Source organism: Aristolochia californica, unplaced genomic scaffold (genome assembly GCF_029961685.1).
Source record: "Aristolochia californica isolate CCGP_79_NKW_82.1479 unplaced genomic scaffold, dmAriCali1.0.hap1 SCAF_1, whole genome shotgun sequence".
In the NCBI taxonomy this organism is placed as follows: Eukaryota; Viridiplantae; Streptophyta; class Magnoliopsida; order Piperales; family Aristolochiaceae; genus Aristolochia; species Aristolochia californica.
The window spans coordinates 55745676-55764899 of NW_027181770.1; the positions used below are offsets into that span (position 1 = coordinate 55745676).

At 37.4% G+C, this 19224-nt stretch overlaps 1 protein-coding gene across 5 annotated transcripts; it reads right to left on the reverse strand.

Annotated features, from left to right (window-relative positions):
* Positions 1-1945: 1945 nt before the first annotated feature.
* On the reverse strand, positions 1946-17487 carry LOC137951709 (uncharacterized). Of its 5 annotated transcripts, none has more exons than XM_068798598.1 (10): positions 17055-17487; positions 16120-16235; positions 15839-15924; positions 15268-15320; positions 14938-15058; positions 11626-11774; positions 10793-10900; positions 10584-10703; positions 2652-2825; positions 1946-2492 (listed from the first exon to the last, which is right to left on the reverse strand). In XM_068798598.1, exons 2-10 carry the CDS (start codon positions 16203-16205, stop codon positions 2391-2393), a joined length of 999 nt encoding a protein of 332 aa, XP_068654699.1. In that variant the 5' UTR covers positions 16206-16235; positions 17055-17487; the 3' UTR covers positions 1946-2390. The 5 variants fall into 5 exon arrangements, with proteins under 5 accessions (XP_068654699.1, XP_068654676.1, XP_068654691.1 ...); XM_068798575.1 differs by having other exon boundaries at positions 15268-15323; XM_068798590.1 differs by having other exon boundaries at positions 15268-15323; positions 16120-16253.
* Positions 17488-19224: the final 1737 nt, after the last annotated feature.

Genomic DNA, 19224 nt, shown 5'->3' on the forward strand with positions numbered 1-19224 from the left:
AATTTGAATATGAGAACTTGTTTATTTGAGTTAGTTACGCCTTAAGTGTTTTGCTAGAGTAGAGAGACCGCTCCTGATCATTGTCATACTTTGAAACCATATGGAGATGGGATTTGTAATTTGAAAACTCACTCAATAAAAAACTAAAGTACTTCTTGTGCTTTAATTGTAAAAATATTTTATTTACCCAACCTGAATCTTGCAAGATTTTGTCCATCATTACCTTGAAATCTTATTGATTGTTCTAGTAATCAAATCTGAAGTGATATTTGCACTGATTTAAAATTATTTGGGGCATTTGAAAAGTGAATTTACAAAGTATTGATTATTTGTTGTTGTTTTTCAAAATCTTATTGAAACTACACTGAAATATTTTATGATTGATCTTGGTTTCGAAAATCTGAAATTAAGCTTGTACACTTTGATATCAACATTTTTGGTTTAGATCATTAACAAGTGATTTTATATTATATTATGAAATGAGATTTAAACCTAACTAGTTTAAATGCAACCTTGGTATTTCCTCTCCTCTCCCTCTTGACCTCTGTCGCAGAGCACGGGAGGCCGAGCCTCTGTCACATAGCCTCTCGGCCTCCCGGCTTCTCTTCTCTCTCGGGTTCCCTCTCGACGTACCGTCGGAGCGCCGCCTCCGTTACCGTTGCCCGTCGGCCCACCGTAGTCTCCCGCCGCTGAGGAAGATGACGCGCGCCATGAGGTAGACGATGGTTTTATTTTTTCTAAGTTAAGAAAAATTAAACTATCGTCATTAAACTTATAATTTGTAAAATAATTATTTTTATTTATTTAATATATTTATTTTATAATTACTATATTAAATTAGTGATTTAATAGTCATAATTAATATTGTTAAAATAAATATTTGATAAATTATTTTGGTTTAATTATCCCTTTGCTGTAATTAATTAAAGCAAAGGTTTTAAATTTTGTGACAATATATTATTGATTAATAATGCATAAAAATATATACTATGTTATTGATAAATATATATATATTAATTTTTTTATTATTGTATTAAATTAGTGGTTTTTAATGTTAAAAAAATATTATGTTATTAAAAAATAATTTATTTATTTATTATATTCGTTTATGTTATTTTATTTATTTATTTATTTTTAATAATTTATTCTAGTCTCACGTAATTATTTTATTAATTTATAATAAACTATAATCATTAAGTAATATAATATAGTTTTTCATTAATTAGGATATTAATATATTCTAATACTACATATTAAATCACTTATAAATATAGTAACTCTATTTATTTTGGTTAATTATCTGTTTATATATATGTTCTATTTAAGTATATTATAAAAGGTTACTCATTCTCTTGTTTATATCATACTTTTCATTTAGGAATCTGTTTTCCAGTGCACTTGAACTCATCTACACTAAAACCCAAAAATGAGTTAAAATTGAATCAATTCATTTATGATGAATTGAATTCTTCGCTCAATTTTATTGTAGACTAACTCCCCTAAATAAAGCAAGCACACGAACGCATTAAACCAATTCATAAACAAATAACACACTCAAATAGACCCAATCTCTACCACAATAGTAGAAGAGAATTACTCTAACAGAGCAAACAACAAAATAGTAATCAAGTACTGCATGTTATTAATACTAGACCAAACCATTAGTTGTCGTCTCCATTGCTCTATCCAGACCATTTGGTTATGAGTTCCAAGAAGGTGATTGAAAGAGAAACTATCTACTATGTGACTTGAAAAACTCATTAGTGAAGTCCTGCCGTTAACCAAGTAATTGAGGGTCACTTTCAGTCCTTATGACGACGACAAGACAAGAAGTCGATATGGCAAGTTCAGTGTCCCAGAAGGCATAACTCTAATTTAATATGGTTTCAATTAATTCTTTATTATAACCGAAGAACAGTAATAGAGACTGATGGCCTGGAGGGAATGCAGCTCACCTTAAAATCCTTGATGCAACTTTCGGTTTCCTACACTGCACATCCAATCTAGTAACCCAATAAAAGGAAAAATAATACAACTAAGAGAAACGATCCCCACTTCAGTTCATTATCAGGAAATCACAAATGATAAACTCGTATAAGAACCATTTCCTAACTCAAAATTCCTGCCATTCCCAGTGCTTTTCACTTGACAATTCTGAGAAAAGCATTTGCTGAATGCCTGACCATATTGTACATATGCGCCATTGCCTCAGTGACACCGCTGTAGTCCACTTAATTGTGAGTTCGATATTTTGGTCGACTTGTTTCTGTACCAGAACATCTCAAACAAATAGAAAAGAAAAAGCTTATTGACCAAGCCCTGCATCAACTTCCCTCGTAGAGACACTTTCTCCGACAAACGGAAAATACCCTCAAGGCCACCCTTCGCAATTATCGGTTGATTGGAGTGTGCATCCGTTGAACAATTCGGTCAACAGCATCACGAGACATCACCAATGTATCATGTTGCAAAATGCTATAAACGTTTAAGCCCTGAAAGAAACACAAATGCCATGAAACTAAACTTAAAAAAGACCACAAACACAATGTGTCATTTACAACAAATGAGGCTATTGATATATTTTACCCTTGAGCAAGGCTTTGCAGAGACGAAGAAAGGTAAAGGTAAGTCTAGACATATTGAGCACTTACAATGGAGGGAAGAACGTTTACATAGTAAAGATTTTGCGTGGCCAACTTCAGCTTTTCATCTATAGGACCCCCATCCACGATAAGAAGTTTCTTGGTGTTCTCCATTTGTGCAATGTAATTCACAATGTTCTTAGTTTTGTGCGTGGGAACCATCAAATCATCAAACACTAGCATCTGTTTCAGCAACATTATTTCAACCTCATCATCATTGACGAAGAGCACAGAGCGCTTACAAAGACTCAAAAACATGGTTGAAACTGCCATTAACATATCATAAGTCACAAAAGGAGAAATGAAAGCAATAGCATTAGTCACAAAAGAAAAATGAACGCAATTCTCAAGATAACGTTGTCTTTTATGATTATGTAATTCACTTATTATTTAATGTCTACCGAGATTCATGTTTTGGTTATTGCAGTAATAATGATGGTAACCTACCCAGAGACAACCTCATAGACATAAAAAACAATAAAGCTGTGAAGTTCAATATAATTTGAAAATGGACAATCAAAACTCCACCAGAAGCCAGCATCCCATCAATAAATGGAACCCCACTAAACCGAGAAATAACCCAGGACAATGGGTCAAGATTTGGGACATCCCGCCAGAGCTGTGGCAGGAGAAAGCCTGGGAAGAAATTGGAACTAAATTTGGTCACCTACTCGAGATCGACCCAATCACCAAAAGCAAGGTGAGTATGGATTCCACTGGCATCCTCAGCTATTTGGACAATGCTTTCTCAGAACAGAAGCAGGCAATGAGAATTTCTGGATTAAGATTCTATTTGAAAAGATTTGCATGGAAACACAGCAACTCAAGAGATCAAAGGGGTCGTAACAGTGCCGGAAGTGTAAAAAACGCCAACGAGATGCTAGCCCAGAAACGAGTGTACATTCGGAGGAATGCACATATTGCTCCTATTGACTGAATGGTAACTCAGCATGAAGAAGATGGTTATTTGACCTGACAATATTTAAATTCAAATTTGAATCTGAAGCCTCCCCTGACAGCTGAACTGACGCTCTAAGGCAGTAGAACCGAATGCCATAGAGACCACCCCACTCCCTGCAGCATTGCTCCCAGATAAGACACCTGCACAAACACCACTTTAGACCACATGAACCACTCTTGCCACCTAAGTCCCAAAGGACTAACTAGCTACCAGATGCACAAACACCACATGAACCACTTGCCTCCCGAGACTCACAAAACTTGAACCCCCCCCCCCAAGTCACACAGACTTGCTAATGTCGTCCCAAAAACCAGCTGCAGATCCAGAACCCGACACCCCACCCCACCCCCAAACCAATGAATATACCAAGCCCCCCAACTCAAAAGGGAATTCCCATCCCACCTGCCAAAAAAGTTCGATCTCTAGAAGCAGGAAGAAGACAGCAGAGAAGACCAAGGAAGGCAGCCAACAGCATGATGACATACCAGAAAGTAGCAAAGTGCAAATTGAGACAAGAGGAAGGCCTAGACAGAAAACCAGATGAAAGCAAAAGCAGATGAAGTTGTTGCAGCCCTTCAAATAGAAAAGTATAAATACGATGTCAAAACCTAGTGATTGCTGGTTGCTCAAAATGTGGTGGCAAGAAAATTACATTGGAGGGGCTCTAGGGTGGAAACTGTCTGAAACACAAAGCTCTGAAGACCCACTTTCATTCCTGGTCAAAGCAAACTTGAGCTCCTGCTATCTCCTACCACAAAGCTCTCCAATCCACTATTGCTGTCCTTGACTTTGCTAAGTAGATCCCTTATCCCTACTGAATTAGATCAGAGAATTGGTCTATCGAATCTGTAGAAACAGAGAGCTTGATTCCAATGGCCGACTAAGAGGGATGGGAATACCAAGTTCTTCCACACCTTAGCGTCAGTCCACAGGCGACCTAATCGCTTTACCTCGCTCACAATAAATGGCAAGGTAATAGTGGATAGATCGAATATTGCTAATTTCTTGGTTAGTTATTTTGCAAACATGTTTACTAAAAAAATAAAGTCATGGATCAGTAACCTGAGCTTCAAATGCTTTTCACCAGCCCTTGCCGCTCTTTTGGAGCTACCCTTCTCTAACAAGAAAATAGAGGAAGCAATGACTAAAGTCCCGGACAACAAGGCCTCTGGCTCAGACAAATAGAATGGTGAATTGTACGTACTAAGCTAGAGCTTCATCAAGGACAACAACTGCAGTTCTATCAAAGGCCTTTTATTGGAATGGGTTCACAAGCAGAGTGATACGCGCATCCTTCATCACCCTTGTACCAAAAGGAAACCACCAAGGATTTTAGGCCAAAAGCCTTTTCTCTAGCCCATATAAATCATTGCCAGTAGAGGTGGCATCAAATCGAGTCGAGCCCGAACCTGCCTATGTTCGAGCCGGGCTTGATTTAAATATTTCGAACTTGAGCTCGAGCCAAGCCTAGCCTCGAGCCTAAAATTGTAATCGAGCTCTAGCCGAGTTTGAGCTCCAACCTACATTTAAAGTTTTGCATAAAATATATGTCAAATAAATTGCATATAAAATTATGCATACATTTACATAAAATTGGGTATAACCTTTGTACATTAACCCTGCATAAAATTATTCATAGAAGTTGCATAATTAAGCATACTTTATTCAATAATCAAACACAAAAACATCATTGAAATATCAATATCAATTTGCAATCACCCAAATAAAAACTATACATCCAGTATAAATTTATAAACTCTAGCTCTTTCTCTTCGTACTAAGGAAACAATATACGAAATCCCCTTCACATGAGCAAAATCTCCACCTATGACAAAAACAAAAGAATAAAATTTATTATTGTCTAATAAAAAAATACTCTTCCAACCCAACCCATAAAGACGAGATGAAGATATAAAACAGAGTAGGGACGGGTTGGAGATGGGTCACATTAACGGGAACAGAGTGGGGATAAGTCAAGTTTAAATTGGGTTTATGGGGACAAATCAGAGACGAGATTACAAGATTGGGTTTGATATTTCAGGTTTTTTTTGGTTCAAGTTTCGGAGTCAAGTTAGGATTTCAAATAACCTGATCTCAATCCAACCTATGCCCACCCTTATGGCCCATGAAATTGCCTATCAAGATTTCCACTCACTCTTACCTCCAACTTATGAGGCAAAGGGCAGCCCTCTTACAGCCCATGAAATTGTCTATCAAGATTTTCAATGTCATCAATTTTAATGGAACAATTGAAAATAACAGTGATAGCAACATACATTATGACTCGTCTTTGGACTTGTTCAAGGGATAGCCAAAGTGGAACCATTTAATAGTGTTTTCAGTTTTGGATCAAGTCTGCAGTAGTTGGGGGCTTACGACTAGCGACATCCTAACAATGCGTTTTGGATCCAAAATACAAGCGCCCTTCTCTGCAATATCGGTTCTGGTTATTGGTTATTGGTTTCCCTCTTTCTAGCAAACAAAAATCATAATGTATGATTTTCCACAAAACCCCTTTCACCAGTAGTTCACAATTTACACTGCCTTAAGAGTTCTTTCTTTCCTCTTTCTTCTCCTCAACCTGGGAATCTCGGCTTCTCTCCTTCTCTCTATGATTTTCTGGGGTTAGGGTTTCCCCCCATCTGTGATAGAAATGAGTCATCTCAGCTCGATACTGACCCTACTGCTCTTTTTTGCGGTTGTATCAAGAGTAGCGATCTCACTTCGGACGTCAAGTCGCTGCTCGAGTTCAAGAAGGGAATCCGGTCAGACACGACTGGTCGGGTGTCAGATTTGGGATCCCACTTCTCTGCATGCCAATGGCTGCCCGCTTGGATGGCATGGGGTTATCTACTCCGATGATGGGTTTGTTAACGTTATCAATCTAGAAGGTCTTGGTCTCGCTGGGGATTTGAAGTTCTCTACTTTGAATGGACTCAAGTCGATCAGGAATCTTTCAACGCAAATGCCCTTCTCTGCTCTATTCACTCTCTCATAAAGTGTACCGCTTTATTTTTTTTAGGTAAATAAACAATTATTTTTAGTATATAAAACCATTTTGAATAAACTAGATGGGCTTTCTCTTCCTCTGTTCTGCCTCCTCCAATCCCTTTCTCTCCCCTCCCCCGCCTATTATCCTTCTGATCTCCCCCCCCCCCCCCCCCCCCCACAAATCCACATTTTCACTCGCTTGTAAACTATTGCAGCCTGCCAAATCCCGATTATCCCGATTCCCCTGTTCCTAAGAATGCAACGGATGAAGACCGCTCCGCGCTCGGGCCCTCGTTAAGTTAACGAGCTAGCTTGCGAGCTTCAAAACCAAACCATGGTTCGCTCGAGCTCGGCTCATTAACTTAAACGAGCCTGATCTGGATTTCAAACTCGGTTCAAGATCCAGATAAACCGAATCAAACTGAGCCGCTCGCAAACCAGCTCGGTTCGATGCCACCCCTAATTGCCAAAATGCTTCCTTGAAAGCTAATGTTGGCAATGCCAATAATGATTATGCTTTCCTCACAGGAAGTATTATGGATGCTGCAATGGGGGTCTATGTGGCCATTGACTGTTTCAAATTGAGGGGCAAGCCAAGCTTTGTATTGAAAGTTGACTAGGAAAAGGCATTTGATCAAGTACAATGGAAGTTGATGGATGATCTCCTCGAAAAATGGGACCTTGCATCACTTGGAGGAAGTGGATCATGAGTTGCATTTCCTTCACTTCTTACTTCCTCAACAAGACAGCATGCGGTAATAACCAATGCCCTGCCAAGGAGACTTGTTATCGCCCTTCCTATTCAACAGTATTAGGGAATACTTAAATGTTATGATCTACCCAGTAAGAAGAGAGGATGGCTCAATACAACTTCAGAGTGTACTGAATTGGACATTCCCATAATCCAATTTGAGGACGATATGATCATGTTCTGTGATGATTTGATTGAACAGGTCATTAGATTTAAGGCGCTGCTAGGCTTATTTGAAATCACAGCTGGACAACAGATTAATTTCAGGAAATCCTGTCTTTTTGGCTTCAACAAGGGGAAGACACAGCTAGTAAATTGACCAGCCGGAAAGGGTGCACACACACAAACCTCCCAACCTCCAACCTCAGTCTGCCCCTAATCTTCCACAAGACATGACAAAACCTTGATATGGACACAAGGCTTTCAACCTTGAGAGAGAGGCTCTTTTTCAAGGCCCAGTGACTGACTCTCAACTCTTGCGTGGCTGACCTTCCAACCTACTACTTGTCCTTTCTTCCCTGCATTGCTAGCGTTGCTAAAAACGAAGATTATTGTGGAGAGGCATTGAGAATGGATTCAAGCACCACCTGGTCAGGTGGCTGATGTCTGTAAACCAAAGACTTTGGGAAGACTGGGCATCAGAGACCTCGCCTGGAGGAACCTGGTTGTAAACAAACTCAAGCTTCAGTTTAGAAGGGGGCAATACATGAAATCTCTCAAAATGCCTTTACATTCTATTCCAAGAATTCAAGGGAATAAAATTTTACACAAGGGAGACAGGTTTTGGACTGACTGGTGGATTGGTGACAGGAACCAGTGGACCTCCCACCCCAGTGTGTTTAACCTTCATAATCATCAAAACTTCCCGTATCACCAGGCAAGATTTGAATATTGTTGATGCTAGGACCCCTCATCAACAACCGGTTGGAAGGAACACCCCACCCCACCCCCCAACCCACTGCAACAAGAGGCAAAATACTCACCTTAACCTAAGGAGACTTAGTACTGCTATCGTCAATGGAATGTGCACTCTTATGTGGCTACGTAAACGAAGATATCAAACATTTACTCCTCCACTGTCCTTTCAGTTGGGGGATCTAGGCACATGTATTTAAAAAGTTGGGACTCATCCTTTGCATATCCCAATACTTCACAGAAATTCTCAAGCTTGGGAGCAATCTAAGGCAGTTGAAACTGGGTCAAATCTCCTCTCTGTTTGCCTCACTCACATCCCTTGGGGATTTGGTTGGAGAGAAACAACTGTCACTTGGTTACAAATTTTGCGATCATGAGTGGGTTAATAAATGGTTCAGCATCTATTCTCGATTGAATCAAGCTAAATTTCAACGGCAGAACCCTCGTCAGGTCAGAATTGGTGGTTTATTCAGAACTCATGAGGGTGACCGAGGGGCCTCCTACTCGGGGCCAATTGACATTGCTGACTCAACCACTGCAGAACTCCACTGCCACAAACAGGGCACTCTCCTCTTCAAATCCTTAATTGGTGGCTCCTTGTGGATTTCATGCAACTCAATTGTCGTAATTGGTTTGTGTGCTAAGAAGGCTAAAACACTGGGGAGACATTGGCAACCATTGCATGAAATTCTTGACCTTCTTTATAATGATAATTGTACATGGACCCATGTACATCGATCAGCAAACAATGCGGCCAAACTCTTACCAAAAACAAGGGGCAGCCCCCTTTACTACGTTTGTATTCCATGTTGCTGGAATAGAATTTTCATATTTCTCTAAAAAATAAAAAAGACACAGAATAAAAAACGCACACAGCATTCAAGTAATATAATTGAGGGACCATCATAAATGAAAAGAACTACATACATAAAATACAGCTCTTTCAAATTAGAAAAGGGCATTATACCAGTCAGCACTCGAGATCCATCCAGTGAAGCACAAAGTTTTGTTCGGACTGTCTAAACCACACCTTATTAACAATGAACCACCTAGACTAGCATACAGAACTGCAGTGCAAGAACAAGAGATATGAATGACATTCTCTCATTAGCAAATCTTTTAATCTTTTCAGACTTCCTTTCCTCTTTTGAAGACTGGAAATATTCTTTGAATGGTCTTGGTAAGAATTCTGATTAGATCCACTCATGTAGTTCAGCCCACAAAAGAATGGAATAAAAAATGTTTCCTAGCACACATTTCTCGTCCAATCTTCTGGTGTAGGAGAGAAGAACATTATCACTGCTTGACTCTTCCTTTTGTTTTCAGGAAGAGTTCCTGTTTTTCTCTTCAGTTGCCAAAAAAAAAAAAAAAAAAAAAAAAAAAAAAAAAAACACGGACAACAACAACGAAAAATCACTTAAAGTGTTGCTATCAAAAGTAAGTTGCAATGTGGGAAAGCTTCAGCCATAGTACAGCGATATTACCTATGTTTCTTCACCAACACTCAAAGGAAAAATGCCTTTGCATTTTTCTTTTTCCTGTTTATCAGACATCAGAAAGATATTTCTCATTTTCCCTTGTTTTACTACGGTTCTGATCATTTCAGGCTTTTCAGCTTCTTAAGTTGTACGAATTCAGTACTTTCCCCCACCAGGCCACTAGTTGAGATGTCTTGCATCCCACCACCACCATCACCACCGCCTAAGTGGTGGACCCTACCTCTTAAATGGAAACAAAAGGACACAGAAGACCTAAGTCTCTCATTCTTTCAACATGCCACCCAACTTGAGAAAGAAGAAGAGAAACCCTAGTGCAATAGTTTCAAGAGGAGACAAGGAAAAAAGAGAGGAAGGTTTACAGTATTATAAGCTTTTGTCGTCATTGTCTTCATTACTGTTTGCACTCTATTTGCTTCAAAAGTGAAAGTTCCATCTGCTTTCTCCATGAAAGTAGGCAATTTTCACCAGACAATGTAAATTGCATCTCTTGTTGTGGTATTTTTTGCTCTATGTATATTGTTTCTTTATCAATTCTTAATTATGTGGCTGAGGATTTGCACTAATTTGTTTTAAGTAATCTTGGTGGAAGAAAAACCCAACCACGCACAGTTTAATGTGAAAAATTGTTGTAAAGATGTTGAGTAATATAATCTATACTTGCATTACCAGTTGCTACCTAATACAACACAGCAAACTATAACTTTGGTGAGTTTTGAAGGGCAGTTTACCTCTCATAGTCACTCTGAAGACAACACACACACACATGCACACTCTCACACACACACAAGCACACTCACAGAGAGTGAGAGAGAGAGAGAGAGAACCTTTCCCTCAGCTGCACGTGCCGATAATGCAATTTTCAGTCCAAGACGTCGAACCTTCTTCTGCAGCTTGATTGCATGACTTCGAGGTTTCGGACCATGCATGGTAGCTCCATGCCTAAACTGTTTGCACAATCTTTTATAAGCTTCAAGCTCTTAGTGAAAGAAGATCATAGATAAAATGCATAACTAAAAATGTGAATCTAGTTCACCTGGGGACCACGCAAAGTTCCGTGCCTTGCACGTCCAGTCCCTTTCTGTTTGTATGGCTTCTTTCCAGTTCCACTGACCTCACTTAAAGTCTTTGTCGAATGTGTACCCTGCACAAATGTCAATTTTTAAGTAATACAAACATTTTCACTTCTTTAGCCGGACTTTGACCTCTTATGTTTGTCCTATCACCTAACGAATAGAAAGTAATGACAGACTACCTTAAGCTTTGCATGCCATTGGAAGGCACAAAAATTTCAGTTCTGCAAACTTGCATTGGATGATTCATAGATAAAATAACAAGAAACCAACTGTGCTTTGTCAAAAATAAAATAAACAAACTGTGTCATCCATAACAACAAAACAGCATCTTATACAATATTATTCTTCAGATATAAATGCCTTTTCCCTCCATTTCTTCTTCTTAGCTAATGGAAGTCAACTGTGTTATCCATAATAACAAAGCAGCACCTTATACAATATTACTCTTCATATAAAAGCCTTTCCTCTGTTTCTTGTTCTTAGCTGATGTCACCTCCTCCCCCAGCCTCTTTGTTCTAGTTGCTCTCTTGTATTTATCACACCTTATTTGAAGACATAAAAGATGATGGGAAGGGGGACAACCACACCATAGAGGGTAGATGGCACCAGAATTGTCAAGCTTGGTCCACTACAAGGGTCTTTTTTTTCCAAAAATAGTGATCTCACATATCATAAAAAAATGATTATCCTAAGGCAAAGCTATTGTATGAGAGATTCCATCACCACACCCATTAATTAGTTCTTGGGTCCCCTAGACATGAAAAGAAATGAAAATAGTCAACATGTATAATACCTGTTGTCGTTTTGCAAGCTGCCACCTTACAACACGGTGAACAATATCCTTTCTGATAGGCACATCAAAAACATCACCAGCCAAAACCATGAGTCCTTTGTCCTCATTGTGAAAATTTGTCACTCTTGTTACTAGGTCCTCATATTGGCCTGCAATATCCAAAGTATATTAACTCATCATTGAAACCACCTAAAAGTATCAGAAACTGGTGAAAAACAGACCTTCACAAGACTCTCCCACTATTTGGTACAAAAACTAAAAGAAAAGTAAGTAGGACATTGCAAGATCACTAAATAAAACTTCTCAAAAAAATCACTAAATCAAAAGGATAAAGCAACATAAAATTAATTTAGAGTATATTTACTGGATACCCATTTTGTTGGGAGAGACATGTTTCCCCACCAACACATTTCTAAAACAGAAGAGAAAAAAACCTAAACATTCCAGGAAATTCTTTAAAAGCTAATTTGTCCTATTTTTATGAAAAAAAATATTTTTTAAAAAATCATGTTCTAAAAGTAATCTGACAAAGAAGAGTTACTTACTAATTTAAATAATGTTTTTCTATAAAATGATTAATGATAATGAAAACTAGATTGGGCCTTTGGCTCAATGGCCAGGAAGGGCATTTAAGCATGAGTTCTTGGATTCAAGTCTCACCAGGCTAAGGAGTTCAACATTCAAAAAAATAAATAAATAAATAAAATGATAAGGAAGAAAGTCAATATATTGTATTTCTCAGTATTACAACAGAAAATTTCCTTTTGAATGTTAAACCCTTCTAAACTAGTGAAACTTGCACCCAAAACCTCACACAAAAAGTTTCAAAGTAAATTTGTATTCTATACTTTATTTTTTCTGTGTCCTGATCAAACAAATAAATCACTTTTTTGGACTCTCTAAAATTAATTACTTAAAGAGGCAAGATCTGCAATTTCTTTGAGAGAGGCATGAACTGCAATTTCTTTGAGGATAATTTTTTTCTCTTTCTAATATGCATAGCAATATACCCAACTTCTACGTGTCTATAATGGGAACGGAAAAAAGATTGAAAAAGATAAATTGCAGATATGGTGACCATAAATATTATTGTTATTATTACATAGATCATCCACCAGGACAGTGATAATATAGTTCACAAAAGCCAATAAAGATTAGATAAAATAGTCTTCACTTTACAGTAAATAACATATAATATATCAGCAAATATTACACCAATAACATTAAGCAAATGTACGAACATAGACACAAACAGACCAATAAAATGTACACAGAGATACACATATATGTATAACAAAAATGTAATTGTACAGATAATTGCCTTCTAATCGGAGATTTTTGGTCAGTCTTAATTATTCCATGATGTACTTGTTTAAGGTATCAATATCATGCTTTGATATTGTTTTTATTTTTTTGTATTTTTGTTACTTGGTTGTGTATCTTTTGCATTGTATCTCCAAAAAATTGTGGTCACCCCCCAAAAACCATACTTGGTCAAATTTGTTAAGTTATTTCAATTCTATCTTTAAAGTATACCCTAGCTTTTCAAAAAAAAAAAAAAAAGTCACATTCTAGATTCGTTTAGAAGTATGAATGTTGCATAGTCGCCTCCTTTCAATTAAAAATTGTTTCCCTCTAATATGTCTTTAATTTATCATCTTGTGCTTTCATAACTTCAAAGCAATGCCTGGACCCGCTACCTAAAAGATATAAGAGTGTGCCCAACATCCACTCGAGTCAAATCGTTTATTCTTCACCGAAGAGGTGATTTGTGTATGAGCTACCCTTAAAATGAGGAACCACTTTGTTGTGCCTTAAAGTTGGATCGTTTTTTCACCTTTGAAATTGAGCGGAGTGTGTTTCAGACTATAACCGTTTTGACTAGTGCATGGAGCTTTGTTGTATAATTAGAAGTAATTTTTTCTCCCATATTATGTTTTGTCCAAGCTGGGTCTCTTTGTCCTTTTTATCCTCAGTTAGAGGAAGAGAAGAAGAAGAAGAAGCACAAGAAAAATGTATTTTATTCCACATGTTGTGGTAATTTTTTGGTCATATTTTCAAGTGACCAAAAAATTCAAAAAAGGGGAGTACAAAATATCACTTAAACCCTGATTAAAAAGAGGGAAGACGTAGCTTTTCTGGACCAAGAATCTTTTTCATTGCAAACTGAAATTATAACATCTAGCTTGAGGGGAGTGTTGAAGAGCAGGAATAGAAGAGTTCTACATGACTCAAAAGTAGTATAGAGCTATAATTAATATGATGAAGTCTAAGGGAAGTCTCGTGGAAGAAAGTCTCACAGAAGAGTCTTAGTTAAAGGTGTTTCAGTTATGTTAGTTTTTTATTTATCTTCAATTATTAATTGTTTTAGGACTTATCTTTTAGTGTTTGACTTTGGTTGTAATTAGGACAAGGGTAGTTTAATTGTAATCTGATTCTACTCGTTTACTTTTGTTGGAATATACGATGTAATTAGGGTGGCACTGATGTAGTAGAATCAACAACAACATGTTCTATACTTTTAGCAGAAAAAACTTCCAACCAGTAACATTATTCTCCGATGAAGATAAGTATCATAACTTTCCAGAAATAATACTGAAGGTGGTGTTGATACAGGGCTAGATCAACCGAGCAGCAGAAATATGAATAACTCCACAACAAAAAGGGACTTCAGTAATGACGAAAAAAACAACAAAATATAAGCAAATAAAAAAATAATGGGGTTTTTTCAATCCTGAAAAACCATAGATGTGAGTCCTGAAAATCAAAGCTCTGATACCATGTTGATTTTTTTTTTTTAAGTCCATAACCTCTAGTTTTCTCCCAATGGTGTCTCTCTCATTTTTCTCCATGACCTAAATCATGGAGTCCTGAAAATCAACATGGTATCAGAGCAGGTATTCATATGTGGGTCTGTGCCTAAACTATCTACTTGTAGAGCCACAAAAAAAAAGGGTCTACACCTAAACTATCTACTTATAGAGCCACAAAAGAGGGCCTACACCTAAACTGCCTACTCCTAAATTATCCACTTGTAGAGTCACGAAAACAGTGTCTACACGTGAGGGGGAGTGTTTAGGAATAATCCCACATGGATTAGTGAGTACAAAGATCTTGAGTTTATTAGTTGGAAAAAAGGATTCCTAAGGAGGCTAGTCATTTTGGAATGGGCCTTAGACCCAACTTAACAACTCTATTATAAATAGAGGCTCATTGTACCCATAATACAACAAGACAATGAAGTATTTCTCTTTTCCATAAATTCAACATGGTTAAACAACCAATAATATATTAAAAGACAGCAATTCATACCTTGGAGTCGATCCAGGGTTAAATTTTTCTTCCTGGATAGCAGCTCTGAAGGAATTACATCCTCTTGGGGGGTCAAGATGGAAGTAGAGAACTCCCGGGAAGTAAACTGAGATGGACTGATCTAAACACAAAAAGAGTATCCTTGAGGATTGATAAATCATAAAAATAGCTTTAAAAAAAACAAGAAACAAGGCTCATGGTTATAAAATAGATTAATGCTCAAGCCAATCTAAGAAAAAGGAGGTATTTAAATACTAGTAGATCTGAGAATGCAACTTGAATATATCTTCAAAAACAATAACCTTTCTAAACACAAGAAGTGGTTCTTACCTCGAGAGGATACAGTCTATTCTCCATTGCAGGATAAACAGAGATGCCTCCCCCTGCTTGGCAACCATATTACGGTCATTTAGGAATTACAAAACATTCATTCAGCCAGCTAACATAAACAGTACAAATGAAGTTATTACCCTTTCAGGAGAACTAACTGAGGTTATAAAAATGATTTCGCTTTTAATCACATGGGAGGGACAAAAACACATCCAACAAGGGCAAATACAGAATCCTTCTGCCCATCCATTCTTTGGAGATATAAATCCCCCTTTAACCAAAGTGGAGAATTAAAATTATAAATTATAAATTAAAAATAAAAAAAACTGGAGAAGTACCTCTAGAAACTCTCTACACCAGCTACCAAAGTAAAAAACCCAATTCAAATGCATCCTCTTGCTTTCATCTAGCTATATTTTTTACCTAAAATGCATATAACATCTCAAGTTTGGAAAGATGTACATCAACAACATCATCATCATCATAATAATAAAAACAGCAACAAAAAAAAAAAAAAAAAATTGCACATGAACTCTGTAGAATCACTATGAAACATATGAACAAAGCGTACCATAACTTGTCAAAGACTTAGGAGCGACTCCACTGAACTCTCGCCCAAATATAGCAAATGGAGTAATTGGGTACTTATCTTGACACCTGCACATTTAAAGGCAAAAACCAGAATGAGTCGAAGAAAATCCTCATAAATAAATTGATTATGGTATTCTTGGAGCTTGGAATCACAAAGCACACAACTTTCTCCCAAGAAAACCAGAAACCAAATCAACCTTTTTACAGTACAGGAAACAAAAAAAAAAAAGGGTAAGCTGGTGGCCAGGACATCAGTTTTACCGAGCTAGACCACCACTGAGAGAAGATTTCGAGTGAAGATAGCAAATGACTTTCACGTCCCTGGATAGAAGCCCTCTCCAAGCCATGATTGTCCAACGCTCCCAGATAAAAAAGTTCTGAAGCAGCCACAATTACTACCCTTAGACAGATCATGAAAATGAATAAGTGACTACAATTTTCCAGCAAGTGCTTTATCACTATGGACCCACCTGGGCACTCAGAGCTGTTTAATCCAATATAAAAACCAAAATGGTGAGGTGACTAGGTCCAATTCAACCTGGTTTAACCGCCAGTTGAAACTACAATTTTAATTTTTGAAATTATATAAATATACAAAAATCTTAATATATAATACATATACATATAAATAAAGGCTATACTAATAGTAAGAAAATTTAAAATTAGTTAAAAATAAAAATACAGCACTTCTTGTTTCTGATCTATAAGATACTTGCATATTACAGAAAATCCCATTCTGATTCAATGCTTGCCTATTAAACACCTTTTTTCAGCAACTCAATGTTGAAATTGGAAAAGCATGTGCCCATGATTCATCCTCGTGCTTGCATGAATATCGTCAATTTAATGACACACGAATGTGAGTATAAAACAGTAGAGAAAGATGTAAATATAAAATATATGTTGCTCGGAAATAATATAATTGTAGCTGTGTGTAACCAATGCGAGGACTTGGGGAGTATAGTGGTAGTAGTAAAAGGACATTGACAGCCGGTTAAGTAGTGAAGTTATGAGTTGCCAAAGCAAAGACAAATAAGGTGACAAAAACAAAAACAAAAACTTATTGCTATTCCGGCCACTGAAAAACACGGTGAGACTATCGAGTGAAAAATTAAAATCCCCTTCATTATTCTCTTCTTTCCTCTACAAAACTTATACGACTTAGATAAAAAAGAAAAAAAAAATGAAGAACTCACCAAAAAATAAAGGGAAACCTCTCAAATGGGTCGACACTCGTCGCCAGAGGCCCTCCAATCGTCACCGAAGTCCTGTACTGGCGGTGACTTCAAAGCTTCCTTTAATCTCTTCTGTGACGGCGACTCTGTTTAGTCGAATAGCAGCGGAAATTAGTCATCTCCAAAAAAGGAGGGAACCGGAGAATCAATTACTAGGGGATAAAAAAATTCGTCTGCCACCAATCGTGACCGTTCCCCCTGTTGCCGAGCAGCCAGAGTTGGATCGACAGAAGATCGTCGCCAGGAAATGTTCCAGAAAAAGGAGATGCGAATGACAAAGAATAAGACCGGGAGTTGGAGCGAAGAAACGAGAAACCCTAAACCCTTGGTCACGAACCCAACGGGCTCTGTTGGTTTTTTTTCTGAGGTTTAATGGCTAACTCAGCCAGGTCAGCGTTTCGGCTTTCGAGTTTGAAAACGTTGTTGAACCTGTTCAATTAACCAATATAATACTAACTCTTTTATGCTAACCAGCATTTCAGTATCCTCATTCATCATGAAATAAGTATTTAAAATCTAAATCAGATTGACCAGTTAAACTGGGTTCAATTAGAACTAAAGTCCTTTATCCTAGTTACAAGGGAAATTAGACATGAAGGAAATAGGAGGTAAAGAGAAAAAAACCCCACCCAAAGTAAATGAGACCCGATTTAGGATCGAGACCCTAAACCCTAAACTCATGCAGAGGAGGCTATAGCAAATATGAAGTATTCATAAACTCAAGACCATTATCATAGCAAATTACTCTAATAAAAATATCAAACTGATTTGTTCTTTCATTACAAAAAGATGGAACACATCAAATATTTCAGATTTCTCTCATAGGATATAAGTCCAAGTAGAACGACTAAAATCATTAATAAAAGATAGAAAGTACTTATAACCAAAATATTAGGTGTTGGACAAGGCCCCTAAACATTAGAATGAATAATGTCGAGCGACCGACTACTTCGTGATTGACTTGTAAGAAATGATGTTTGCCAATGTTTGCCCAACTAAAACGTGTCACATTGGAAGGATAGGCTTGGAGGAAATGCAGGAAATAGTTGAATCAACTTTCTAGGAGAAGGATGACCTACCCGTAGATACCATTGTAGAGGATAGACCACAGAGTACAATGTTTGTGAAAGTATCTAGTGAATGGCTTTCCACATAGTATAACTCGCCTCTCTCACACGCAAAACCAATCATCCAACTCGTTGTAAGATTCTGAAAACAAAATGTGAAGGATAAAAAGCCTTATAGCAATTTATTGATTTGGTAAGTTGACTTGTTGGCAATAGATTGAGAGGGAATTTAGCGACAAATAAGACAGACCGAGGTGACATAAAGGTAGATGGAACCAATGTACCCATTCCTTGCACCGGAGAAATGGATCCATTAGCCAAAGTAACTTGTTTAATAGTAGTTGACTCTTTTAAATTAGAACACAAAGTGCACATACTTGACATGTGGGTAGAAACTTTGGAGTCACATGGAGGGCAGTCATACCATAATCAGCCAATGTGGCTATAGGAGTGGAAGATTGAGTCATGAATGTTAAATTGGAAGCAATATTTATTTGTGACATGCACTGAATTAGTTGTTGTATTTCATCAGATGACCCAGTTACAACTTGCACAGAAGGCTTAGTGGACGAGTTGTACTCTCATGAATAAGAGAATTGACTCTTGTAGGTTTACCAAAACTTTCCCAACACTTAACAAAAAAGTGTTTCATACAACCGCAATGACTAAATTTTCTATTCGGCCTAGTATCACTTTGCCCTTTCCTCTTCCTTCATTATCTTTTGCCTTTCCTCTTGTGCTTCTAGTTCTACCCATAGATGGCTCTGATGAATCCTGAGAGTTTAGTGTTAATGCATAAACCCTAGACACATCTTTATCATCCAGGGCTACAATTGCCTTTTGTACATGTAGTACTCTAATATAAGTTGTGGATAATGATTGACCATCATCGCATGCCAATAATTGCGCTCTAATAGAGTCCAATTCTAGGCCTAACCCATATAAAATTTTGGCAATATGCACTTGTCCTTTCTATTTTCTTGTTTCCCTTTCATCCATAATAATGGGATGGAAAATACTCATCTCCTGCAATATACAAAACAACTCACTATAATATGCAAGAA

Excerpts from the sequence above, each read along its gene's own strand:
- LOC137951709 (XM_068798575.1), bottom strand. The coding sequence starts at position 16,205 with ATGGCTTGGAGAGGGCTTCTATCCAGGGACGTGAAAGTCATTTGCTAT. Across the intron at positions 11,775-14,937 it reads AACCCTGGATCGACTCCAAG|GCCAATATGAGGACCTAGTA; the intron begins GTATGAATTGCT and ends TGGATATTGCAG. Across the intron at positions 2,493-2,651 it reads TAAACGTTCTTCCCTCCATT|GGCTTAAACGTTTATAGCAT; the intron begins GTAAGTGCTCAA and ends TGTTTCTTTCAG.